The 26,935-nt window shown below is 38.8% G+C and overlaps 3 protein-coding genes across 3 annotated transcripts; all 3 read right to left on the bottom strand.

The window, feature by feature from the left end:
* Positions 1–854: 854 nt before the first annotated feature.
* LOC307037196 (uncharacterized protein) lies at positions 855–4,223 on the bottom strand. Its single transcript, XM_079677973.1, has 8 exons — positions 4,043–4,223; positions 3,887–3,952; positions 2,832–2,892; positions 2,697–2,747; positions 2,573–2,617; positions 2,416–2,480; positions 2,197–2,305; positions 855–1,702 (listed from the first exon to the last, which is right to left on the bottom strand). Exons 1-8 carry the CDS (start codon positions 4,096–4,098, stop codon positions 1,505–1,507), a joined length of 651 nt encoding a protein of 216 aa, XP_079534099.1. The 5' UTR covers positions 4,099–4,223; the 3' UTR covers positions 855–1,504.
* A 5,149-nt stretch (positions 4,224–9,372) lies between these two features.
* LOC307034807 (uncharacterized protein) lies at positions 9,373–11,387 on the bottom strand (the record flags this gene model as incomplete). The annotated part of the gene is made up of 7 exons (XM_079673713.1): positions 11,286–11,387; positions 11,085–11,189; positions 10,788–10,981; positions 10,566–10,707; positions 10,327–10,475; positions 9,642–9,728; positions 9,373–9,567 (listed from the first exon to the last, which is right to left on the bottom strand). The coding sequence occupies exons 1-7, from the start codon at positions 11,320–11,322 to the stop codon at positions 9,373–9,375; spliced, it is 909 nt and encodes a 302-aa protein (XP_079529839.1). The 5' UTR covers positions 11,323–11,387.
* An 11,219-nt stretch (positions 11,388–22,606) lies between these two features.
* Positions 22,607–25,643, bottom strand: LOC307034806 (HMG domain-containing protein 3-like; the record flags this gene model as incomplete). The annotated part of the gene is made up of 8 exons (XM_079673712.1): positions 25,542–25,643; positions 25,341–25,445; positions 25,044–25,237; positions 24,822–24,963; positions 24,583–24,731; positions 23,898–23,984; positions 23,717–23,823; positions 22,607–22,634 (listed from the first exon to the last, which is right to left on the bottom strand). Exons 1-8 carry the CDS (start codon positions 25,576–25,578, stop codon positions 22,607–22,609), a joined length of 849 nt encoding a protein of 282 aa, XP_079529838.1. The 5' UTR covers positions 25,579–25,643.
* Positions 25,644–26,935: the final 1,292 nt, after the last annotated feature.

Genomic DNA, 26,935 nt, shown 5'->3' with positions numbered 1-26,935 from the left:
GGCAACCACTGTGGACCACTCTTAGTGATGCATCAGCAGCATGTGACCTTCTTGTGCGCTGTGGCTGCCTCAAGGGATGCATGGGAAAGTGCAAATGCCACTGTATCGGTGTCCGATGCACAATCCTCTGCAAATGCGAAGGTGGGTGCCTTAATAATGAAGATGACAGCCAGTAACTCCACACCTTGCAAGGGATGGAGACACAAAGAATGTGAAAGACAACATTGTGATCTAACTTTTTGATTTTAGCAAGTTTTACGGAGTAACTATTTTGATTACATTGTCCCCTACTGTTGTTTACTGTTGTTGAAGTTGGACTTGTATTAGTTTGTTGTTTATAATAAACAATCTACTGTTTTGAGTTGTGAAACATTGATATATATACAACTACAACTTATAATGGAAAAAAATAACTTTTTGGTGGTAGCATCTGGCATGGCGCACCAGAAATACCGGATTTTACCCCAATATTACCTTTATGTACTAACTTTGATGAGTAAACTTGACCTTGAGGGGTAATCTTGACCTCAAATCATTAAAAGAACACCAGAATCAGATTCTACGACCCAGAAACCCCCTAAAAAGTGGTATTATTTATGATTCTATGACTTTCCGTTTTTTTCGGGTGGCAGCCATATTGGATTGCGCAATATGGCAGTACCATGGGGCGCCAATCTTGGCACCCATCTTAAAATGATTAAGTACGGTGTGGACAACATCTGTACCAAATTTGGCGAATTTGCGAGAATCTGAACCAAAAAATCCCCTAGGCCCCCGACTATTAGGAGCATAGAACTTGCCAGAGATTGCAGTGTGTTGACAAAGCTGCCATCGAAGAGGGGCTGAGTGCCGGAGCTCCCGGGCTAAGCGGCGCTGGGCTGGGCGGCGCTGGGCTGCTGAGCGGCGCTGGAGCGAGCCTGAGGAGTGGAGGATTTTTTGGCCAAGCCAGCTCCTGGAGGACTCGCTTTTTTAGTCCTTTTGCCCCCGCGGCCGCGAGAGCGCCCTCGCCCTCTTCCGGGGGGGCTGGCTGGAGCTGCTGGCCTGGGCTGGGAGATCGCGCCGGAGGCTTGGTCCGACAGCTCACGGAGCTGGGAAAGCAGGAGATCTGGGCCTGGGGTGATGCCCTGCTTGCGGAGATGGGCGACGAGGAATTCTGCCTCTGCTGTGCGAGAGCCGCTGCGGGCGCTCAGACGAGAACTGAGGCGACGGTGACTTGAGGAGTTTGACGCTTCCTCTGGAAGTGCATTGGAATCGGGATCAAGATCCTTCGAAAAAGGTAGGATCTCTGAAGAGTCTGAATTAGACATGTTTGTTTTCTTTTTCTTTTTTCGTATCAAGTGTTTTTTAGGCGTAAGAGGAGTGTAAGCTACCAACTTAGCGCGTTGACACCTGGAAGACAGCTGATGGAAAAGGGGAGAGCATATATAGAAGGATTAACAGGTGCGATAATTAGGCTTGTGGATGGAGGGGAGTGATAGGTTAGCTTGAGGAGTGGCGCTCCCTATCAATTAGTGAAGGGAGCGAGTATTGCCATGACGTGCAATACGAAGTGATAGGTCTTCCTGCCTGAACTTGCGCTGAGCTTCATTTGTGCTTCCCCCATGCTCACTGCATCGGGCAAATGCACCCTGGTGCACAAATGTTTGTGTGCCACCACCCATTCCGCTGCCTTCTTGCAGTCCTGCACGATCTTAGATGTTGGCTACGGAAAAGAGAGAGAAAATATATCATACCCACTGATACATATTAAGCATTAAGTAGCTTTTTGGCTGACTAACCCAAGGAAAGGGCGTCCTCCTTGGATATGATGCATGGAACTAGTAAACAAGCCTACCGCTTCAATTGTTTTCTCCACATCTTTTCCAACTGAGACATCAGCTGGATGAGGCTGAAGTTCCTCCTCTTTCTAAAAAACAAAAAAACTTTGAATGTTCAAAATACAAGGGACTATTGCCAGGAACCACCATACTTTTAGTAAAGTATGCTATTTTCAACATTCTTTAGTTTAAGGACTGTCCTCCAAGATCGTCCTAAATACTGATACCACGAGGAAGAATAAATGCAGTAAATATTGACAAAATACATATATTTGTAAAGACAGAGTGGTGAAACAAATAATGAAATTGAAGCTTTAGTGTGAGAGTACAGTAGATACAAACACAATTTAAATGAAATAGATTGCAATGCAAATCTGACCTCAGTGATGTCATCCAACTTCCTCTTCCTCACTCTGAACACTGGAGGCACCTCACCTCGCAGGAGGGCTTTAGATGTCTCCGTCCAGTGGGCAAACATTTTGCCATGACTCAAATAAAAAGGGTTAAACAAAGAAACAAATAAAGGTACTGTAGGTATAACATTGTGTTTTTTAACCATTTCAATGTTAATCTAACGTCAACATTTTAGTGGTCTCACCTTCCGAGGTCGAAATTCTCCATTAGCATGACACACCACCATTTTCGCAAAGCTGGCATGTCAGTCTAAAAAAGGAAAGAAATATATTATCACTGTATGTCAGATTAAATGCCATAATGGGATTTTGAGTTTACTTTAAATGACCAGATCAACTTACAATAGTGAAATCATAGGGTGCATCTAGTATGGTGTAAAGGGCATACTATGAAAGATAAAATATATTATTTCATGTTATTATCTTAAAAACAACAGAATTAAATCAGACCAATAACGTAGCCTACCATCAACATGAAGATGCCACAGTCATTCCCATACAGTTGCCTGGGGAAACCCTAGCATGTCAGAAAGCATTTCGTTTTTTTGTTATGGTTTGACATTTCTGTTGAATATAAATGATACAAATTGTATACTATTACCTCTATTTCCAAACCAGTCGTCTCTTTCCACGGTCCAGGATGTATTGACTGTGAAAGGTTTCTAGAATGAAAAACACAGCTGTATGAAGATCTAAACAGGTAGCTATCAAAATGATCAATATGGTCCTCTTTCATGCACAACACACACCATCAGAGGTGGCAAAAGTACACACTCTTTACTTAAGTAGAAGTACAGACACTTGTGTAAAAAAATAATTTGGTAAAAGTAGAAGTACTGATACAACATTTTACTTTAAAAAGTACAGGCTTTGTAATCACACTACAATGTAACTTTAAATGCCCCTTTTTCGTGGTTTGCGGTTATGGTGCATGATGTGCACACCAAGGGCTCGTCTTTGTGTGTTATTGTCACATTATCTAATTAAGTACAGTAACAAAAGTATTTGTACTTCGTTAGTTCCCACCTCTGCACACTCTCTTGAACATTTCCATGCAGTCAAACATTCGATTTAAGCAGGCTTCTTATGGTGCAGGTTTATTAATTTAATTGCTGGTTTGAAATATTGTTATGGTCATCATATTAACTTTAAGATTGAAATAAATTGATGTTTGTTTCCCTTGCACCATAAAAAGGCTAAAACACAGATCTGAACTTGATCTGGTGAAAAAAAACTAACTTCTCACAAGGGCATAGGAACATGAACAACAATGAGAACCAAATTGTTGAACAAAAGTTGTTGTTAGTGACCTCAACAGCTCTCTCATTTCCTGATCACCAAATCCAAATTGTGCATGTGCACATTTGGAATCCAGAAAGACTATGTCTCTCTGTGTTGGCTTCAAAACCTACAATTAATCACATTTAACTCAGCATTGCATGACAGCATCACTTCACAACACAACGAAAGACGATCACAGTACAGTGTAATGTAAAATACAATTACTTTTTAAAGGCATTAGATTTATTAGGTCTCCCTTGTAAAAGACAACGTTGATCTCAATGGGATTTTTACCTGGATAAATAAAGGCTACAAACAAATTAGTAATTTAGAATGTTCCTCGTGAAATCCACGTCAGTTAGTATCAGTACTTACAGCCAACAGGAAGTGCCCAGGTTTCCACACAGGAATACAGATGGCGTCTCTGATGGAAGCATCATTCTATAAAAAAGGAAAAGTTTAAAACAAAACTTTAATAGTCCGGAAAAAATATATTTTTGTGACGAAACCAGTAGAGCATGCAATACTTACAGGTAAAGTTGAGAGTGGGTTGCATAAAGCTGGGTGTCGCCCTGTTGGCACAACATACAGATCAGCAACACAGATGTTCTTCCCCTGTGGAAAATATTGATATGAGCCCAGGCCCCACAAATGTATAAGAAGGAAAAAAGTGTATTCCGAAAAAAAGTGTTATACCTTTTGATTGAGTAATTCTTTCGATAAGCTCAAAACAGGCGTTTCCTATCTGCAAAAGAAACCGAAAAAGGGTTGATTTTGTTAGCCTTAACTACATGAGCAATTAGCTGTCAACAAAATAACATAAACTGTTAACTTACAGTTGATTCCATTTCATTGGTTAGGCCAAGGGTCCAAAAGTCACCACGTGTCAGGCAACTATTTTCTGTTCTGACAATCAACTCTGCCTCTGGCCTCTCGATATCCAAGACATAGGTGAGCTTATATTTTTTAAAGAAATAAAAAATAATCAATTATTTAAACATTCATAAATAACAGTATATAACAGAAATCGTTTTTCGCAAGGACACATTAAGAGGACTTTCCAGGATCGAACTGGTTCATTTGTATTTTGTTATATTTACCAGTGTCTTTGCTTCCGGCAACAAAGAATGACGTAAAAGAACAAACAAAGAAGGTAGTGGAGGGGTCTGACAAAACAGTAACATACAGTTCTGTTTAAAATACACCCTTCCTCCTCCACTCTTATTTTGACAGTTAAGATATCACCATGTACACTCCTCTGATCGTTCTTTTTTGATTTGCCTTGTTTTTTTATGGCAATATATTGTTTGACATGTAAATGATCGGATGGAACATACCATGATGACATTTGGGATGCGGATTTCTATATACCCGTCCCCTGTTAAGGAGGAGAATTAGGAAGACATTTATTTATTTTCAATGAGAACTGAGGATGGGAGCTCCAAGTTGCCAACACAAAGAGGACATTTCGTTCGATCTGAGATGCACATTTCTCTGACGTTTGTTTCTCTCTGGGCTACAATAAATTGGGTAGATGAATTGCCAGGGTCAGAAGACCCTGGTTTGGGTGGGATGTTATATTGTTTTCTTTTTGTGTTTTGCGTTTGTGTTACATTAGTTATAATGTTAAATAATAAAAGCAGTGACAATCCGTTTTGTGTATGGGGCCAAAATATACAACATATTAAATATAATCCCACAGATATGCAGCAGTCAGCATGCAAAACATGAAAATCTATTCTTGGAATATTAAAGGCTTGGGAAATCCCATAAAAAGGAATAAAGTACTATCTCTTCTTAAAAAAGACAAAGCTGATGTGGTCTTCTTACAAGAAACCTTTCTCTCAGATACTGAACATCTTAAATTGAAAAGAGATTGGATAGGTCAGGTGTATTTCTCATCATATAAAACCCATAGTAGACGGACAGCTATTGTGATAAACAAAAGTTGCCCATTTGAATTAGAAAAATTAGTTACGGACCCAAATGGTAGGTTTGTTTTGGTTGTTGGTACTATTTTTGGAACCCCAATCACCTTTTTAAATATATATGCTCCCAATATAGATGAACCAATATTCATGTCTGACATGGTGCTGCTGTTCAATGAAAACTGCAAAGGATCAGGACTGATGGGCGGCGATTTTAACTGCACTCTTAACCCTACATTAGATAAAACTAACCAGTCCAAGAGCCACAATCTTAAATCCTCAAAGGTCCTTCAGGGGCTTTGTGCAGAATGTGGCCTTATTGACGTATGGCGTCAATTAAATCAAGATGTCAAAGATTACAATTTATTTTCAAATGTCCACAACTCTTATTCTAGAATAGATTATTTTTTTATTCCCTCAAAATACATGCATAGGGTAAAAGAATGTAAAATTGATTCCATTAATATTTCAGATCATGCAAGAGTTCATCTATCTATTCACTTGGAGAGTGGAGAATTGGTATCCAGGCGCTGGAAATTTGATAACTCCTTACTTAGAGATGAAAAATGCGAATGTGGATAAGGTACTATATAAAAGAAAATAATGACCCCTCTATAGATCCGAATATTATTTGGGAAGCTGCGAAAGCTACTTTAAGAGGACTTATTATCTCATACACATCTTTTAAAAAACGTGAAAATGTTAAGCTCAGACAAGAACTTGAAAGAGAAGTAAACTGATGCGAAGTACTTCATAAATCCGCATCAACAGATGAAAACTGGAAACAATTAAACACAGCCAGAGCTAAATTAAATATTGACTTAACAAATGAAATCATACCACAAATGAATCTTATCAGACAAAATAATTATGAATTCGGCAATAAACCAAGTAAACTACTTGCCTATCAATTAAAGAAGGAGCAAGCAGAAAGGGCTATAAAGGCAATTCGTCTGAAAGACCACCCAAAATAGATTAACCAGACTTTTTATGAATTTTATAACAAATTATACAAATCTCAATGTGATTACTCACAAGATGAACTGGACAATTATCTCCATAACATTAATTTACCTACATTATCTGATTTAGATCAAGAGTATCTAAACTCATCAATTACAGAAGTAGAAGTTTTGGCTGCAATTAAATCTATGCCTATAAATAAAAGCCCAGGGCCAGATGGCTTCTCGGCAGAATTGTATAAAGAGTTTTGGACTGAACTTCAACCTATATTTATATCAATGGTTAACAACTTCTCTCGCAACAGAACACTTCCTCAATCAATGAATCTTGCATATATTACTGTTCTACATAAAGATGGGAAAGACCCCTTGAATTGTTCTTCATTTAGGCCTATAAGCCTCTTGGATCATGATTATAAGATTATCACCAAATTATTAGCAAAACGATTGGAAATTATTTTACCTAAACTAATTAGTCCTGATCAAACAGGTTTTGTCAAAGGCAGATATTCTTCTGATAATATAAGGAGACTTTTGAATATTATAAACCATTTGGACACCTGTCAGAAGCCATCTCTGCTTCTTTCTTTAGATGCCGAGAAGGCTTTTGACAGGGTTGAGTGGAATTTTCTTTTTGCTATCTTGAACAGATTAAATATGGGCTCTCTATTCATAGAGCGGGTCAAATCAATTTATAAAAATCCTAAAGCAGCGGTTATCACTAACTGCAGTTCCTCAGATTTTTTTTCACTAACAAGGGGGACAAGACAGGGATGTCCACTGTCACCTTTGCTTTTTGCAATTGTAATTGAACCACTGGCGTCATGTGTGCGGGACAACATAAGTATTAAAGGAGTGAAGATTAACGATGAACACAAAATGTCTCTGTATGCTGACGATATCATTCTTTACTTAACAGACCCAGAAAATTCAGTACCACATCTGCTCGACACGATAGAGCAATTTGGAAGATACTCAGGATATAAAATTAATTTTAAGAAATCGAATGCTTGTTTCTTACATATGACGCCAACAGCAAATCTGGAAAAGTCTTGTTCTTTTAATTTGTCACCAGGTGGCTTTAAATACTTACACCAAACCTGGATAATCTCTTTAAAGAGAATTTAAATCCGCTCATTGACAAAATCAAACAGGATTTATCCAAATGGTCCACATTACCAATATCACTGCTAGGAAGAATCAATGTCATAAAAATGAATATTCTACCGAGATGTATTTTTCTTTTTCAAATGTTACCATGCTATTTATCCGCTGATTATTTGAAATCTCTCAATAGACACATCTCAAAATATATCTGGTGTAATAAAAAACCAAGAATGTAGTTAATTACTCTTATGAAACCAGAAACCATGGGGGGTCTTGGTCTTCCCAACTTTCAACACTACTTCTGGTCAGCTCAATTAAGAAATGTACTATCTTGGTTTCTGGGAAGAAAGGATTCACTATGGGTTCAGATAGAAGCCAGTGTCTTTGACCCGCTGCCAGTGGAAACTCTTATATTTGTTAAAGACTTCAATAAGGTGAAAAATATGGCCAAATGTTTTACAGTGGTCAATACACTTTTAGCCTGGAGGGACTGTACAAAAAAAGTTAATGTTAACTCAGGTATTTCAATCTTTTCTCCTATTTTGTACAATCCTGATCTTAGCAAATATTTGTTGTCAATCAATATAAACAAATGGACGAAATCAGGTATAAAGCAATTGAAACATTTGTTTCACAAAGATATAACATTGAAATCATTTAATGATTTAAGAGCAGAATATGACATTTCAAATAAGGATTTTTTCAGATGCCTGAAAATTAGGAACGTGATCCAATCAATTATTAAAAGCAATAAATTGAGATCGGGATTGTTGGAAGAGGAGGAGATATTGATGTCATCGAGCACAAACAAAGGTAAAATTAGGGAATTTAATGCAGTTTTTTCAGAAGAGCTCAGTCATCCTTTCCAACCTTAAAAAAAATCTGGGAAAAGGACTTAGGGATACAGATAGATGAAACTACATGGCTGAATATCTGTGAAAGAACACATTTTCCATTCACAATCAATAAAATCAAAGAAACAAACTTTAAATTTCTCAACAAATTTTACCTCACACCCAGAAAGATGCATAACATTTCCAAAGAAAACTCTCCAAAATGTCTGAGATGTAAAGTAAAAGAAGGAACATTTATGCATCTGTTTTGGGACTGTGATCTCTTGAAACATTTCTGGGATTCGATTCATGCGCTCACAAAAGCCGTTTTAGGAATCGAAATGAGCCAAAATCCATGTTTTTTCCTGTTAAATGACATGCCAAACTTTAAACTGAACCCCAAACATTATAGAATACTAATCACAATAACATATTTTGCCAAGAAATGTATACTTTTACTCTGGAAGAATGAACGTCCTCCAACATTTAAACTTTTCATTGATCAGATAACACATTTTTTACCTCTGGAGAAAATGACTTTGGAAAAATATAATCATGGACATATCTTTCAAGCTCTGTGGTTGCCATTGTTTTCATATTTGGAAAATATATCTGAGATATGACCAGTGATGGAATGGTGCATTCTGTGGCTATTTTTCCTGACGGCCGGAAATACTAGTTGTGTTGTCATTGTCTATATTGTCGCTGTATTGTATAATTAATTGTATAATTATTTGTTTGTTTTACTTTGAGGTGGGCTTATTATTATTATTTTTATTTTTATGTTTATTTTCATTTTCATGGCTCTGCTGTTTGAGTTATATTGAGAAGCATTTTTTCTTTTTTTTTTCTAAATGTTTTTGGTTTCGTTAGTGTGGGCATGTGCGGGTGGAGGGAGGGAGGGGGGAGTGTAGTGAGTGTTCTGTGATATTACAATCTATGAAATGGCATCGATTATTGTACACTATAATGAAATAAAAAGACTTGTAAAAAAATAAAAAATAAATAACAGTATACTTTCCCAAGGCATTTCATGGGTGGCTGGGTTTCAAGATGAGAAACACAAACCTCTCAAGAATTTCAGAGCAACATTTTGCCTTCAAGAGACCTACTACGTACCAGCTGCTCTTGGGCAGGATGAGTTTGCAGTTTCCATGATGCTTGGCATGGTCGTACTTTGTCACATTTGGTGATGTCTTCACAATGTGTTCCACATGAGACATCATCTATCAAGGAGAAATAAAGTGAGCAAAAGCATAGCCAAAACAATGTTATGTTGATTTGACAACCTAATACCTACCTTTGTTTGTATGAAGCCCTTGTTGCTGCACAGAGGTTCCAACTGCTGATAGTTTGAACTGTACAACCTTTTCAGTTTGTGGGTGTCCTGAAGATTTAGGAAAACATCATTATTACTCACAAGCAATATATTTCCAATTACAGCTATAAAACCTAACACTTCTCTTCATATTTACCAAATACTGCTTGTCCAAAGTTGCCCAGAGTGACATCCTGCAAACAATGTGACTTATGCCCTCTCTGCAGCTGCTGTTCCAAAAGTTTTGCGTTTGTGTTGTTGTTTTTCGGTGATGTATGATGTTTCTCATCAGAAAGATATGTGTTGATGGTGCCATATTATCGAGGAAGTAGTTGTTTTTGCGCATACTTGAAAAAAGCTGCTCTGCAACCTGGCTATTTAACCAACCCTGAAGTTCTGGGACTAGGTTGGTCCTCCTTAGCACTTCCTGTGGATCTTTGGTTTTGCCCTCATGGAATTTATCATACAACACATAGTGGTTTGAGGAACCAGTGAGTGGATGTCCATCCTCATCAGGAATGTTCAACATCTGAGTTATCCATGGTAGAGAGACCTTTAGTTTGTTGTTCTGAGCAGCTGTGATGTTATCATGGGTTGATGCGGCCAGTCTTCCTTCATGTGGCTTGAAAGGTAGTGATGCTGGGAAATGGAGGTTTGCATGAGTTGCCAAACCTCGAGCAAAATCATAAATACTGGCATTTGGCAGATGTTGCCATGACAAAAGAAGATCTGTAAAATCTCTTGGAGACTCTGCCCTGAGGTTGAACTTCAAACTGTAGACCACACCATGAGGGCACAGAATCACTGAAAACCCACCTTTGAAGGGAATGTGAAAAACAAAGTTATATAGTAAATGTGCAAATATCAAATCTTTAACAGTTTTTATGAACAATGTGTGACCCTTACCAGACGCTCCCCAGATTTTCTGGAATATCTTGTCATATCCATGTCTTGTCTTCATCTCCTCCCTTAGTCTATTGACAAGATCATCCCTTGATCCCTTTGAATCTAAATTGCAGGCCATGCACAGCTTGCGCACAGTCGAAACCTTTTGAAATACAGACAAGAGAATAGGTAGGACAACATGGCATTACACAACTCAAACAAACATACATAAAACAGTTGTACCATCTGCTTCTTAAGCTCATCCACAAGACGATCCTCTGACACCATGCTGAGTTCCGCTTCAGGGGAGGACTTTGAAGAGGATACTTTTTTGAACTCTGTGTTCAACACTGTGTCGGATTTGTGTGTGTTCTTCCCAATCCATGGGCCCCAGTGCTCAAAACTAGGATTTACAGCAAAGCTGTTTTTTGCACGACCTGGGTAAAAACAAACCACACATTCATAATATGATAAGGTGCATGAAAGGGGTATATAAAAAGGGAAATACTAATTAGGAGAAATGCAAGAGCATGTTAATACTTTGGAAAAAGCCACAAGCAATTATCTCATGATGAACAGAATCCCAGAACTCTTCAATGTTAACTTCGCCAGTATAGTTCTCAGAGGCCTCTTTCAGATCACTCACTGAAATAAAAAAACAAACATTTACTTACCGGTACTCTTATATTTGTAACTAACACAAGATTATCATTAACATAAACATGAGACATTGGGACTTACCAGGCAAGTTGAACACTCCTTTTTTGTGCAGGCCCATCACAACTACTGGAGGATAGTAGCCACAGCAAACACAAGAGTAGGAATAATCATTAGTCGTCAATGCCTCAAAGTGCATGTACCATTGGAGGATAGTGTCTCTGGCAGGAAATGTTACTTTCCTCACAACTTCCAGGGAGTTTAACACCTTGGACACGGAAACATTGTTCTAAAAGAGAGAGGGGCAACATTTGAAAAGAAATGTAGGTTCTAAGCCACACAGAAAAAAAAACACTTAAGCATTTTTCCTGACCACAAATACCATTGCCCTTACCTGTAAGCTGGCTCTCAAGTAAACGCATAGCTCAAGGTTCAATATGACATGGTCATCAAAGTTGTGAAGACTGTCCTGCCATTCCTGGTATCGATATATCATGTGGCACTGTGGGCATCGCCGGAAATAGGTTGATACGTCTGATGATAATAAAACACAAATAACTAAGGAACACCGTTTGATTTTTAAACATTTCAAAATGTGATAATATGAGGTGAACCATTAATAACTTACTTTCAATTACACCATTCATGGTGATTATCCTGGCATTTCTGGTGATTCTTGCCGACTTCTCCAGAAGAACAGACCCTGGACAGACAGTGCAAAGGGTTTCTGTTGGATGCAACTCTGTGATGTATTCTGTTGGTGCCTCTGGTGTAACAAGATCATCTGGTAGGTCGGCTGGAAGCTTTTTATTACTAAATATGTAATCCACAAGTCGCTTCAAGTCTTCAGCCAATGGTGGATAGACAGTGTCTTGATGCTGTTGAGGTGCACTTGAGCAGCCAGTCTCTGTTCTAAATATCTCCCGGTTTGTTTGAAATAAATGCCATTTGCCTATGTTTTTGTGCACACATGACATTCTTGGTTTGGCACAGGGACAATGCCATGTTTTGGCTGGTTAATTGTATGTCACCATGAATCTCCCAAGGCGACTATATTGTTTCAAAGTCGGCTCGTGGATTGAAAAACAATATTGCCTGTGGGTCTCTTCAAATGCCACTTCGACACAGAGAGTGGCGTGGGCTGTCTGGGCATTTTTTTGCCTTTTCACACAGATTGCCCTTTTAGCCTCACCAAAGAATTTCAACTCCACCATTTCAGATAAGATTTCTTCTTTTAGAAATTCTTCGGTAGCTGTTTCACTGCAGTACTCCAGTGACCGAATGTGTTCACAATGGCTAAATATGAATCCACTTCTCAGACCCATTAAGTGATAATGCCTGCTAACTTCCAACTCGCACTGAATGTTATGAACATGACCCCAGGTTTTACTTTGGATATGTATTGAAACAGAAAAGCCGTGACATGCTTTTTGGACTGCAGATATCCCCAATGTTGCATCTATACAGACACTCTTTAAATGATTTATTTCCGTTATGTCCTCTGATTTTTTTGTGTGATTCCTCTTGATGTGTTTGCCCAGGTTTCTTTGGTAGCGAATCAGGGTGCAGTGTGGGCATTTTTCCTTTTTCAGAGTTGATTTAGTAAATTGGACACCAGAAGATGATACTAGTGGGGAGGAAGATCCAGGTTTCGAAGTTTCAATGTCAGCCACTTTTGCAATCAAGCCGGGAGTGGGGGACACTGTTGTTTTTGGAAGCAGGAGGGAGAGCACAGCTGATGTGTTGGGTTGTGGTGAGGAAGAGGATGGACCAGGGCAATGTTCAGAAGGTGATGTGGATGGCAACTTGTGGCAAGCCTCCAGGTGTACCTCCATATCTCCTCTTCTTACAATGGTTTTTGCACATTGAGGGCAATGGAAGTGAGCCAAGTCTCTGCATGTTAAATTGCACTTGTAGATTGCCATATCTAAGAGACAGTCAAGAAAAAGAAGTTTGCCAATGACAGACACGAAACAAGAACAAAAACAAGCACAAACATGTATCAGTATATTTGTGTGTTACCTTTAAACATTATGCAATTTTTTAAGTGCTCTTCCAAGTGCTTCTCGAGTCGGGATGGTGCGCAGTGTTTGAATTTCGGGCACAAAGGACAGTGGAACAGTTTGCAACATGTTGTGCAGCGTTTCACTGCAGGCTTTGCAGTGCCACAGAGGATTGAAAGATGCATCTACAAAAAACAGGAACAAATGTTATAAAATGTATAGTACTAAAACTTCAATTAAAACAATACTTCATACGGCCAGACAACAAAAAGGAGCTCTTCTCATTCATCAGCACACAGATCTCAAAGAATGACATGCGTGGAAAGCTCCTTCTGACTACCCACTTTGAGACTGTGCTCTCCAACATGCCTTGTGATGTCACAAAACTACAGAAGTGCAACCATTCTGAGGCAGACACCAGGATCCTCCTGCATCTGGCACATGCAGCAGAGCAGGGTCATACAACAGCCTTTGTTCGCACCGTAGACAGCGATGTTGTCATTTTGGCAATCCGGTTTTTCGAGACCCTTGGCCTAACGGAGCTCTGGGTGGGTTTCGGTACTGGTCGAAAATATCGTGACATACCAGTCCATACCATCTACTCTGATCTCGGTCCATCAAAGTCATTGGCACTACCCCTCTTCCACAGCTTAACAGGGTGTGACACAACTTCCCAGTTTCTTGGATGTGGCAAGAAGACAGCTTGGGCAGCCTGGAGAAGCATACCAGACCTCACCAACACACTAGTTGCTCTCACAAACACCCCTGACCTCTTCAGTCTTGAGTCTGTGCATATGCAGAACATTGAACGATTTGTCGTGCTCATGTACAGCAAGGGGTGTGGTGCAGCTGGTGTCAATGAGGCCAGACATTGCCTCTTCACCACTGGAAGTAGATCCCTGGAAAACCTCCCACCTACCCAAGCTGCACTGTTCCAGCATGTCAAGCGAGCGCTACTGCAGGCAAGTTTCTACTGGAATCAGGCAACCTCGGTCCAGCAGGAAATTCCTGACTTCAGTGAGTGGGGCTGGCACAAAGATGGCACTGGCACATGGCAACCACTGTGGACCACTCTTAGTGATGCATCAGCAGCATGTGACCTTCTTGTGCGCTGTGGCTGCCTCAAGGGATGCATGGGAAAGTGCAAATGCCACTGTATCGGTGTCCGATGCACAATCCTCTGCAAATGCGAAGGTGGGTGCCTTAATAATGAAGATGACAGCCAGTAACTCCACACCTTGCAAGGGATGGAGACACAAAGAATGTGAAAGACAACATTGTGATCTAACTTTTTGATTTTAGCAAGTTTTACGGAGTAACTATTTTGATTACATTGTCCCCTACTGTTGTTTACTGTTGTTGAAGTTGGACTTGTATTAGTTTGTTGTTTATAATAAACAATCTACTGTTTTGAGTTGTGAAACATTGATATATATACAACTACAACTTATAATGGAAAAAAATAACTTTTTGGTGGTAGCATCTGGCATGGCGCACCAGAAATACCGGATTTTACCCCAATATTACCTTTATGTACTAACTTTGATGAGTAAACTTGACCTTGAGGGGTAATCTTGACCTCAAATCATTAAAAGAACACCAGAATCAGATTCTACGACCCAGAAACCCCCTAAAAAGTGGTATTATTTATGATTCTATGACTTTCCGTTTTTTTCGGGTGGCAGCCATATTGGATTGCGCAATATGGCAGTACCATGGGGCGCCAATCTTGGCACCCATCTTAAAATGATTAAGTACGGTGTGGACAACATCTGTACCAAATTTGGCGAATTTGCGAGAATCTGAACCAAAAAATCCCCTAGGCCCCCGACTATTAGGAGCATAGAACTTGCCAGAGATTGCAGTGTGTTGACAAAGCTGCCATCGAAGAGGGGCTGAGTGCCGGAGCTCCCGGGCTAAGCGGCGCTGGGCTGGGCGGCGCTGGGCTGCTGAGCGGCGCTGGAGCGAGCCTGAGGAGTGGAGGATTTTTTGGCCAAGCCAGCTCCTGGAGGACTCGCTTTTTTAGTCCTTTTGCCCCCGCGGCCGCGAGAGCGCCCTCGCCCTCTTCCGGGGGGGCTGGCTGGAGCTGCTGGCCTGGGCTGGGAGATCGCGCCGGAGGCTTGGTCCGACAGCTCACGGAGCTGGGAAAGCAGGAGATCTGGGCCTGGGGTGATGCCCTGCTTGCGGAGATGGGCGACGAGGAATTCTGCCTCTGCTGTGCGAGAGCCGCTGCGGGCGCTCAGACGAGAACTGAGGCGACGGTGACTTGAGGAGTTTGACGCTTCCTCTGGAAGTGCATTGGAATCGGGATCAAGATCCTTCGAAAAAGGTAGGATCTCTGAAGAGTCTGAATTAGACATGTTTGTTTTCTTTTTCTTTTTTCGTATCAAGTGTTTTTTAGGCGTAAGAGGAGTGTAAGCTACCAACTTAGCGCGTTGACACCTGGAAGACAGCTGATGGAAAAGGGGAGAGCATATATAGAAGGATTAACAGGTGCGATAATTAGGCTTGTGGATGGAGGGGAGTGATAGGTTAGCTTGAGGAGTGGCGCTCCCTATCAATTAGTGAAGGGAGCGAGTATTGCCATGACGTGCAATACGAAGTGATAGGTCTTCCTGCCTGAACTTGCGCTGAGCTTCATTTGTGCTTCCCCCATGCTCACTGCATCGGGCAAATGCACCCTGGTGCACAAATGTTTGTGTGCCACCACCCATTCCGCTGCCTTCTTGCAGTCCTGCACGATCTTAGATGTTGGCTACGGAAAAGAGAGAGAAAATATATCATACCCACTGATACATATTAAGCATTAAGTAGCTTTTTGGCTGACTAACCCAAGGAAAGGGCGTCCTCCTTGGATATGATGCATGGAACTAGTAAACAAGCCTACCGCTTCAATTGTTTTCTCCACATCTTTTCCAACTGAGACATCAGCTGGATGAGGCTGAAGTTCCTCCTCTTTCTAAAAAACAAAAAAACTTTGAATGTTCAAAATACAAGGGACTATTGCCAGGAACCACCATACTTTTAGTAAAGTATGCTATTTTCAACATTCTTTAGTTTAAGGACTGTCCTCCAAGATCGTCCTAAATACTGATACCACGAGGAAGAATAAATGCAGTAAATATTGACAAAATACATATATTTGTAAAGACAGAGTGGTGAAACAAATAATGAAATTGAAGCTTTAGTGTGAGAGTACAGTAGATACAAACACAATTTAAATGAAATAGATTGCAATGCAAATCTGACCTCAGTGATGTCATCCAACTTCCTCTTCCTCACTCTGAACACTGGAGGCACCTCACCTCGCAGGAGGGCTTTAGATGTCTCCGTCCAGTGGGCAAACATTTTGCCATGACTCAAATAAAAAGGGTTAAACAAAGAAACAAATAAAGGTACTGTAGGTATAACATTGTGTTTTTTAACCATTTCAATGTTAATCTAACGTCAACATTTTAGTGGTCTCACCTTCCGAGGTCGAAATTACCATTAGCATGACACACCACCATTTTCGCAAAGCTGGCATGTCAGTCTAAAAAAGGAAAGAAATATATTATCACTGTATGTCAGATTAAATGCCATAATGGGATTTTGAGTTTACTTTAAATGACCAGATCAACTTACAATAGTGAAATCATAGGGTGCATCTAGTATGGTGTAAAGGGCATACTATGAAAGATAAAATATATTATTTCATGTTATTATCTTAAAAACAACAGAATTAAATCAGACCAATAACGTAGCCTACCATCAACATGAAGATGCCACAGTCATTCCCATACAGTTGCCTGGGGAAACCCTAGCATGTCAGAAAGCATTTCGTTTTTTTGTTATGGTTTGACATTTCTGTTGAATATAAATGATACAAATTGTATACTATTACCTCTATTTCCAAACCAGTCGTCTCTTTCCACGGTCCAGGATGTATTGACTGTGAAAGGTTTCTAGAATGAAAAACACAGCTGTATGAAGATCTAAACAGGTAGCTATCAAAATGATCAATATGGTCCTCTTTCATGCACAACACACACCATCAGAGGTGGCAAAAGTACACACTCTTTACTTAAGTAGAAGTACAGACACTTGTGTAAAAAAATAATTTGGTAAAAGTAGAAGTACTGATACAACATTTTACTTTAAAAAGTACAGGCTTTGTAATCACACTACAATGTAACTTTAAATGCCCCTTTTTCGTGGTTTGCGGTTATGGTGCATGATGTGCACACCAAGGGCTCGTCTTTGTGTGTTATTGTCACATTATCTAATTAAGTACAGTAACAAAAGTATTTGTACTTCGTTAGTTCCCACCTCTGCACACTCTCTTGAACATTTCCATGCAGTCAAACATTCGATTTAAGCAGGCTTCTTATGGTGCAGGTTTATTAATTTAATTGCTGGTTTGAAATATTGTTATGGTCATCATATTAACTTTAAGATTGAAATAAATTGATGTTTGTTTCCCTTGCACCATAAAAAGGCTAAAACACAGATCTGAACTTGATCTGGTGAAAAAAAACTAACTTCTCACAAGGGCATAGGAACATGAACAACAATGAGAACCAAATTGTTGAACAAAAGTTGTTGTTAGTGACCTCAACAGCTCTCTCATTTCCTGATCACCAAATCCAAATTGTGCATGTGCACATTTGGAATCCAGAAAGACTATGTCTCTCTGTGTTGGCTTCAAAACCTACAATTAATCACATTTAACTCAGCATTGCATGACAGCATCACTTCACAACACAACGAAAGACGATCACAGTACAGTGTAATGTAAAATACAATTACTTTTTAAAGGCATTAGATTTATTAGGTCTCCCTTGTAAAAGACAACGTTGATCTCAATGGGATTTTTACCTGGATAAATAAAGGCTACAAACAAATTAGTAATTTAGAATGTTCCTCGTGAAATCCACGTCAGTTAGTATCAGTACTTACAGCCAACAGGAAGTGCCCAGGTTTCCACACAGGAATACAGATGGCGTCTCTGATGGAAGCATCATTCTATAAAAAAGGAAAAGTTTAAAACAAAACTTTAATAGTCCGGAAAAAATATATTTTTGTGACGAAACCAGTAGAGCATGCAATACTTACAGGTAAAGTTGAGAGTGGGTTGCATAAAGCTGGGTGTCGCCCTGTTGGCACAACATACAGATCAGCAACACAGATGTTCTTCCCCTGTGGAAAATATTGATATGAGCCCAGGCCCCACAAATGTATAAGAAGGAAAAAAGTGTATTCCGAAAAAAAGTGTTATACCTTTTGATTGAGTAATTCTTTCGATAAGCTCAAAACAGGCGTTTCCTATCTGCAAAAGAAACCGAAAAAGGGTTGATTTTGTTAGCCTTAACTACATGAGCAATTAGCTGTCAACAAAATAACATAAACTGTTAACTTACAGTTGATTCCATTTCATTGGTTAGGCCAAGGGTCCAAAAGTCACCACGTGTCAGGCAACTATTTTCTGTTCTGACAATCAACTCTGCCTCTGGCCTCTCGATATCCAAGACATAGGTGAGCTTATATTTTTTAAAGAAATAAAAAATAATCAATTATTTAAACATTCATAAATAACAGTATATAACAGAAATCGTTTTTCGCAAGGACACATTAAGAGGACTTTCCAGGATCGAACTGGTTCATTTGTATTTTGTTATATTTACCAGTGTCTTTGCTTCCGGCAACAAAGAATGACGTAAAAGAACAAACAAAGAAGGTAGTGGAGGGGTCTGACAAAACAGTAACATACAGTTCTGTTTAAAATACACCCTTCCTCCTCCACTCTTATTTTGACAGTTAAGATATCACCATGTACACTCCTCTGATCGTTCTTTTTTGATTTGCCTTGTTTTTTTATGGCAATATATTGTTTGACATGTAAATGATCGGATGGAACATACCATGATGACATTTGGGATGCGGATTTCTATATACCCGTCCCCTGTTAAGGAGGAGAATTAGGAAGACATTTATTTATTTTCAATGAGAACTGAGGATGGGAGCTCCAAGTTGCCAACACAAAGAGGACATTTCGTTCGATCTGAGATGCACATTTCTCTGACGTTTGTTTCTCTCTGGGCTACAATAAATTGGGTAGATGAATTGCCAGGGTCAGAAGACCCTGGTTTGGGTGGGATGTTATGTTGTTTTCTTTTTGTGTTTTGCGTTTGTGTTACATTAGTTATAATGTTAAATAATAAAAGCAGTGACAATCCGTTTTGTGTATGGGGCCAAAATATACAACATATTAAATATAATCCCACAGATATGCAGCAGTCAGCATGCAAAACATGAAAATCTATTCTTGGAATATTAAAGGCTTGGGAAATCCCATAAAAAGGAATAAAGTACTATCTCTTCTTAAAAAAGACAAAGCTGATGTGGTCTTCTTACAAGAAACCTTTCTCTCAGATACTGAACATCTTAAATTGAAAAGAGATTGGATAGGTCAGGTGTATTTCTCATCATATAAAACCCATAGTAGACGGACAGCTATTGTGATAAACAAAAGTTGCCCATTTGAATTAGAAAAATTAGTTACGGACCCAAATGGTAGGTTTGTTTTGGTTGTTGGTACTATTTTTGGAACCCCAATCACCTTTTTAAATATATATGCTCCCAATATAGATGAACCAATATTCATGTCTGACATGGTGCTGCTCTTCAATGAAAACTGCAAAGGATCAGGACTGATGGGCGGCGATTTTAACTGCACTCTTAACCCTACATTAGATAAAACTAACCAGTCCAAGAGCCACAATCTTAAATCCTCAAAGGTCCTTCAGGGGCTTTGTGCAGAATGTGGCCTTATTGACGTATGGCGTCAATTAAATCAAGATGTCAAAGATTACAATTTATTTTCAAATGTCCACAACTCTTATTCTAGAATAGATTATTTTTTTATTCCCTCAAAATACATGCATAGGGTAAAAGAATGTAAAATTGATTCCATTAATATTTCAGATCATGCAAGAGTTCATCTATCTATTCACTTGGAGAGTGGAGAATTGGTATCCAGGCGCTGGAAATTTGATAACTCCTTACTTAGAGATGAAAAATGCGAATGTGGATAAGGTACTATATAAAAGAAAATAATGACCCCTCTATAGATCCGAATATTATTTGGGAAGCTGCGAAAGCTACTTTAAGAGGACTTATTATCTCATACACATCTTTTAAAAAACGTGAAAATGTTAAGCTCAGACAAGAACTTGAAAGAGAAGTAAACTGATGCGAAGTACTTCATAAATCCGCATCAACAGATGAAAACTGGAAACAATTAAACACAGCCAGAGCTAAATTAAATATTGACTTAACAAATGAAATCATACCACAAATGAATCTTATCAGACAAAATAATTATGAATTCGGCAATAAACCAAGTAAACTACTTGCCTATCAATTAAAGAAGGAGCAAGCAGAAAGGGCTATAAAGGCAATTCGTCTGAAAGACCACCCAAAATAGATTAACCAGACTTTTTATGAATTTTATAACAAATTATACAAATCTCAATGTGATTACTCACAAGATGAACTGGACAATTATCTCCATAACATTAATTTACCTACATTATCTGATTTAGATCAAGAGTATCTAAACTCATCAATTACAGAAGTAGAAGTTTTGGCTGCAATTAAATCTATGCCTATAAATAAAAGCCCAGGGCCAGATGGCTTCTCGGCAGAATTGTATAAAGAGTTTTGGACTGAACTTCAACCTATATTTATATCAATGGTTAACAACTTCTCTCGCAACAGAACACTTCCTCAATCAATGAATCTTGCATATATTACTGTTCTACATAAAGATGGGAAAGACCCCTTGAATTGTTCTTCATTTAGGCCTATAAGCCTCTTGGATCATGATTATAAGATTATCACCAAATTATTAGCAAAACGATTGGAAATTATTTTACCTAAACTAATTAGTCCTGATCAAACAGGTTTTGTCAAAGGCAGATATTCTTCTGATAATATAAGGAGACTTTTGAATATTATAAACCATTTGGACACCTGTCAGAAGCCATCTCTGCTTCTTTCTTTAGATGCCGAGAAGGCTTTTGACAGGGTTGAGTGGAATTTTCTTTTTGCTATCTTGAACAGATTAAATATGGGCTCTCTATTCATAGAGCGGGTCAAATCAATTTATAAAAATCCTAAAGCAGCGGTTATCACTAACTGCAGTTCCTCAGATTTTTTTTCACTAACAAGGGGGACAAGACAGGGATGTCCACTGTCACCTTTGCTTTTTGCAATTGTAATTGAACCACTGGCGTCATGTGTGCGGGACAACATAAGTATTAAAGGAGTGAAGATTAACGATGAACACAAAATGTCTCTGTATGCTGACGATATCATTCTTTACTTAACAGACCCAGAAAATTCAGTACCACATCTGCTCGACACGATAGAGCAATTTGGAAGATACTCAGGATATAAAATTAATTTTAAGAAATCGAATGCTTGTTTCTTACATATGACGCCAACAGCAAATCTGGAAAAGTCTTGTTCTTTTAATTTGTCACCAGGTGGCTTTAAATACTTACACCAAACCTGGATAATCTGTTTAAAGAGAATTTAAATCCGCTCATTGACAAAATCAAACAGGATTTATCCAAATGGTCCACATTACCAATATCACTGCTAGGAAGAATCAATGTCATAAAAATGAATATTCTACCGAGATGTATTTTTCTTTTTCAAATGTTACCATGCTATTTATCCGCTGATTATTTGAAATCTCTCAATAGACACATCTCAAAATATATCTGGTGTAATAAAAAACCAAGAATGTAGTTAATTACTCTTATGAAACCAGAAACCATGGGGGGTCTTGGTCTTCCCAACTTTCAACACTACTTCTGGTCAGCTCAATTAAGAAATGTACTATCTTGGTTTCTGGGAAGAAAGGATTCACTATGGGTTCAGATAGAAGCCAGTGTCTTTGACCCGCTGCCAGTGGAAACTCTTATATTTGTTAAAGACTTCAATAAGGTGAAAAATATGGCCAAATGTTTTACAGTGGTCAATACACTTTTAGCCTGGAGGGACTGTACAAAAAAAGTTAATGTTAACTCAGGTATTTCAATCTTTTCTCCTATTTTGTACAATCCTGATCTTAGCAAATATTTGTTGTCAATCAATATAAACAAATGGACGAAATCAGGTATAAAGCAATTGAAACATTTGTTTCACAAAGATATAACATTGAAATCATTTAATGATTTAAGAGCAGAATATGACATTTCAAATAAGGATTTTTTCAGATGCCTGAAAATTAGGAACGTGATCCAATCAATTATTAAAAGCAATAAATTGAGATCGGGATTGTTGGAAGAGGAGGAGATATTGATGTCATCGAGCACAAACAAAGGTAAAATTAGGGAATTTAATGCAGTTTTTTCAGAAGAGCTCAGTCATCCTTTCCAACCTGAAAAAAAATCTGGGAAAAGGACTTAGGGATACAGATAGATGAAACTACATGGCTGAATATCTGTGAAAGAACACATTTTCCATTCACAATCAATAAAATCAAAGAAACAAACTTTAAATTTCTCAACAAATTTTACCTCACACCCAGAAAGATGCATAACATTTCCAAAGAAAACTCTCCAAAATGTCTGAGATGTAAAGTAAAAGAAGGAACATTTATGCATCTGTTTTGGGACTGTGATCTCTTGAAACATTTCTGGGATTCGATTCATGCGCTCACAAAAGCCGTTTTAGGAATCGAAATGAGCCAAAATCCATGTTTTTTCCTGTTAAATGACATGCCAAACTTTAAACTGAACCCCAAACATTATAGAATACTAATCACAATAACATATTTTGCCAAGAAATGTATACTTTTACTCTGGAAGAATGAACGTCCTCCAACATTTAAACTTTTCATTGATCAGATAACACATTTTTTACCTCTGGAGAAAATGACTTTGGAAAAATATAATCATGGACATATCTTTCAAGCTCTGTGGTTGCCATTGTTTTCATATTTGGAAAATATATCTGAGATATGACCAGTGATGGAATGGTGCATTCTGTGGCTATTTTTCCTGACGGCCGGAAATACTAGTTGTGTTGTCATTGTCTATATTGTCGCTGTATTGTATAATTAATTGTATAATTATTTGTTTGTTTTACTTTGAGGTGGGCTTATTATTATTATTTTTATTTTTATGTTTATTTTCATTTTCATGGCTCTGCTGTTTGAGTTATATTGAGAAGCATTTTTTCTTTTTTTTTTCTAAATGTTTTTGGTTTCGTTAGTGTGGGCATGTGCGGGTGGAGGGAGGGAGGGGGGAGTGTAGTGAGTGTTCTGTGATATTACAATCTATGAAATGGCATCGATTATTGTACACTATAATGAAATAAAAAGACTTGTAAAAAAATAAAAAATAAATAACAGTATACTTTCCCAAGGCATTTCATGGGTGGCTGGGTTTCAAGATGAGAAACACAAACCTCTCAAGAATTTCAGAGCAACATTTTGCCTTCAAGAGACCTACTACGTACCAGCTGCTCTTGGGCAGGATGAGTTTGCAGTTTCCATGATGCTTGGCATGGTCGTACTTTGTCACATTTGGTGATGTCTTCACAATGTGTTCCACATGAGACATCATCTATCAAGGAGAAATAAAGTGAGCAAAAGCATAGCCAAAACAATGTTATGTTGATTTGACAACCTAATACCTACCTTTGTTTGTATGAAGCCCTTGTTGCTGCACAGAGGTTCCAACTGCTGATAGTTTGAACTGTACAACCTTTTCAGTTTGTGGGTGTCCTGAAGATTTAGGAAAACATCATTATTACTCACAAGCAATATATTTCCAATTACAGCTATAAAACCTAACACTTCTCTTCATATTTACCAAATACTGCTTGTCCAAAGTTGCCCAGAGTGACATCCTGCAAACAATGTGACTTATGCCCTCTCTGCAGCTGCTGTTCCAAAAGTTTTGCGTTTGTGTTGTTGTTTTTCGGTGATGTATGATGTTTCTCATCAGAAAGATATGTGTTGATGGTGCCATATTATCGAGGAAGTAGTTGTTTTTGCGCATACTTGAAAAAAGCTGCTCTGCAACCTGGCTATTTAACCAACCCTGAAGTTCTGGGACTAGGTTGGTCCTCCTTAGCACTTCCTGTGGATCTTTGGTTTTGCCCTCATGGAATTTATCATACAACACATAGTGGTTTGAGGAACCAGTGAGTGGATGTCCATCCTCATCAGGAATGTTCAACATCTGAGTTATCCATGGTAGAGAGACCTTTAGTTTGTTGTTCTGAGCAGCTGTGATGTTATCATGGGTTGATGCGGCCAGTCTTCCTTCATGTGGCTTGAAAGGTAGTGATGCTGGGAAATGGAGGTTTGCATGAGTTGCCAAACCTCGAGCAAAATCATAAATACTGGCATTTGGCAGATGTTGCCATGACAAAAGAAGATCTGTAAAATCTCTTGGAGACTCTGCCCTGAGGTTGAACTTCAAACTGTAGACCACACCATGAGGGCACAGAATCACTGAAAACCCACCTTTGAAGGGAATGTGAAAAACAAAGTTATATAGTAAATGTGCAAATATCAAATCTTTAACAGTTTTTATGAACAATGTGTGACCCTTACCAGACGCTCCCCAGATTTTCTGGAATATCTTGTCATATCCATGTCTTGTCTTCATCTCCTCCCTTAGTCTATTGACAAGATCATCCCTTGATCCCTTTGAATCTAAATTGCAGGCCATGCACAGCTTGCGCACAGTCGAAACCTTTTGAAATACAGACAAGAGAATAGGTAGGACAACATGGCATTACACAACTCAAACAAACATACATAAAACAGTTGTACCATCTGCTTCTTAAGCTCATCCACAAGACGATCCTCTGACACCATGCTGAGTTCCGCTTCAGGGGAGGACTTTGAAGAGGATACTTTTTTGAACTCTGTGTTCAACACTGTGTCGGATTTGTGTGTGTTCTTCCCAATCCATGGGCCCCAGTGCTCAAAACTAGGATTTACAGCAAAGCTGTTTTTTGCACGACCTGGGTAAAAACAAACCACACATTCATAATATGATAAGGTGCATGAAAGGGGTATATAAAAAGGGAAATACTAATTAGGAGAAATGCAAGAGCATGTTAATACTTTGGAAAAAGCCACAAGCAATTATCTCATGATGAACAGAATCCCAGAACTCTTCAATGTTAACTTCGCCAGTATAGTTCTCAGAGGCCTCTTTCAGATCACTCACTGAAATAAAAAAACAAACATTTACTTACCGGTACTCTTATATTTGTAACTAACACAAGATTATCATTAACATAAACATGAGACATTGGGACTTACCAGGCAAGTTGAACACTCCTTTTTTGTGCAGGCCCATCACAACTACTGGAGGATAGTAGCCACAGCAAACACAAGAGTAGGAATAATCATTAGTCGTCAATGCCTCAAAGTGCATGTACCATTGGAGGATAGTGTCTCTGGCAGGAAATGTTACTTTCCTCACAACTTCCAGGGAGTTTAACACCTTGGACACGGAAACATTGTTCTAAAAGAGAGAGGGGCAACATTTGAAAAGAAATGTAGGTTCTAAGCCACACAGAAAAAAAAACACTTAAGCATTTTTCCTGACCACAAATACCATTGCCCTTACCTGTAAGCTGGCTCTCAAGTAAACGCATAGCTCAAGGTTCAATATGACATGGTCATCAAAGTTGTGAAGACTGTCCTGCCATTCCTGGTATCGATATATCATGTGGCACTGTGGGCATCGCCGGAAATAGGTTGATACGTCTGATGATAATAAAACACAAATAACTAAGGAACACCGTTTGATTTTTAAACATTTCAAAATGTGATAATATGAGGTGAACCATTAATAACTTACTTTCAATTACACCATTCATGGTGATTATCCTGGCATTTCTGGTGATTCTTGCCGACTTCTCCAGAAGAACAGACCCTGGACAGACAGTGCAAAGGGTTTCTGTTGGATGCAACTCTGTGATGTATTCTGTTGGTGCCTCTGGTGTAACAAGATCATCTGGTAGGTCGGCTGGAAGCTTTTTATTACTAAATATGTAATCCACAAGTCGCTTCAAGTCTTCAGCCAATGGTGGATAGACAGTGTCTTGATGCTGTTGAGGTGCACTTGAGCAGCCAGTCTCTGTTCTAAATATCTCCCGGTTTGTTTGAAATAAATGCCATTTGCCTATGTTTTTGTGCACACATGACATTCTTGGTTTGGCACAGGGACAATGCCATGTTTTGGCTGGTTAATTGTATGTCACCATGACTCTCCCAAGGCGACTATATTGTTTCAAAGTCGGCTCGTGGATTGAAAAACAATATTGCCTGTGGGTCTCTTCAAATGCCACTTCGACACAGAGAGTGGCGTGGGCTGTCTGGGCATTTTTTTGCCTTTTCACACAGATTGCCCTTTTAGCCTCACCAAAGAATTTCAACTCCACCATTTCAGATAAGATTTCTTCTTTTAGAAATTCTTCGGTAGCTGTTTCACTGCAGTACTCCAGTGACCGAATGTGTTCACAATGGCTAAATATGAATCCACTTCTCAGACCCATTAAGTGATAATGCCTGCTAACTTCCAACTCGCACTGAATGTTATGAACATGACCCCAGGTTTTACTTTGGATATGTATTGAAACAGAAAAGCCGTGACATGCTTTTTGGACTGCAGATATCCCCAATGTTGCATCTATACAGACACTCTTTAA

The sequence above is a fragment of the Notothenia rossii genome (assembly GCF_949606895.1).
Source record: "Notothenia rossii genome assembly, chromosome: 4".
NCBI lineage: Eukaryota > Metazoa > Chordata > Actinopteri > Perciformes > Nototheniidae > Notothenia > Notothenia rossii.
Note: the sequence above shows the minus strand (reverse complement) of the source record. Positions and strands in the feature narration are given on the sequence as shown.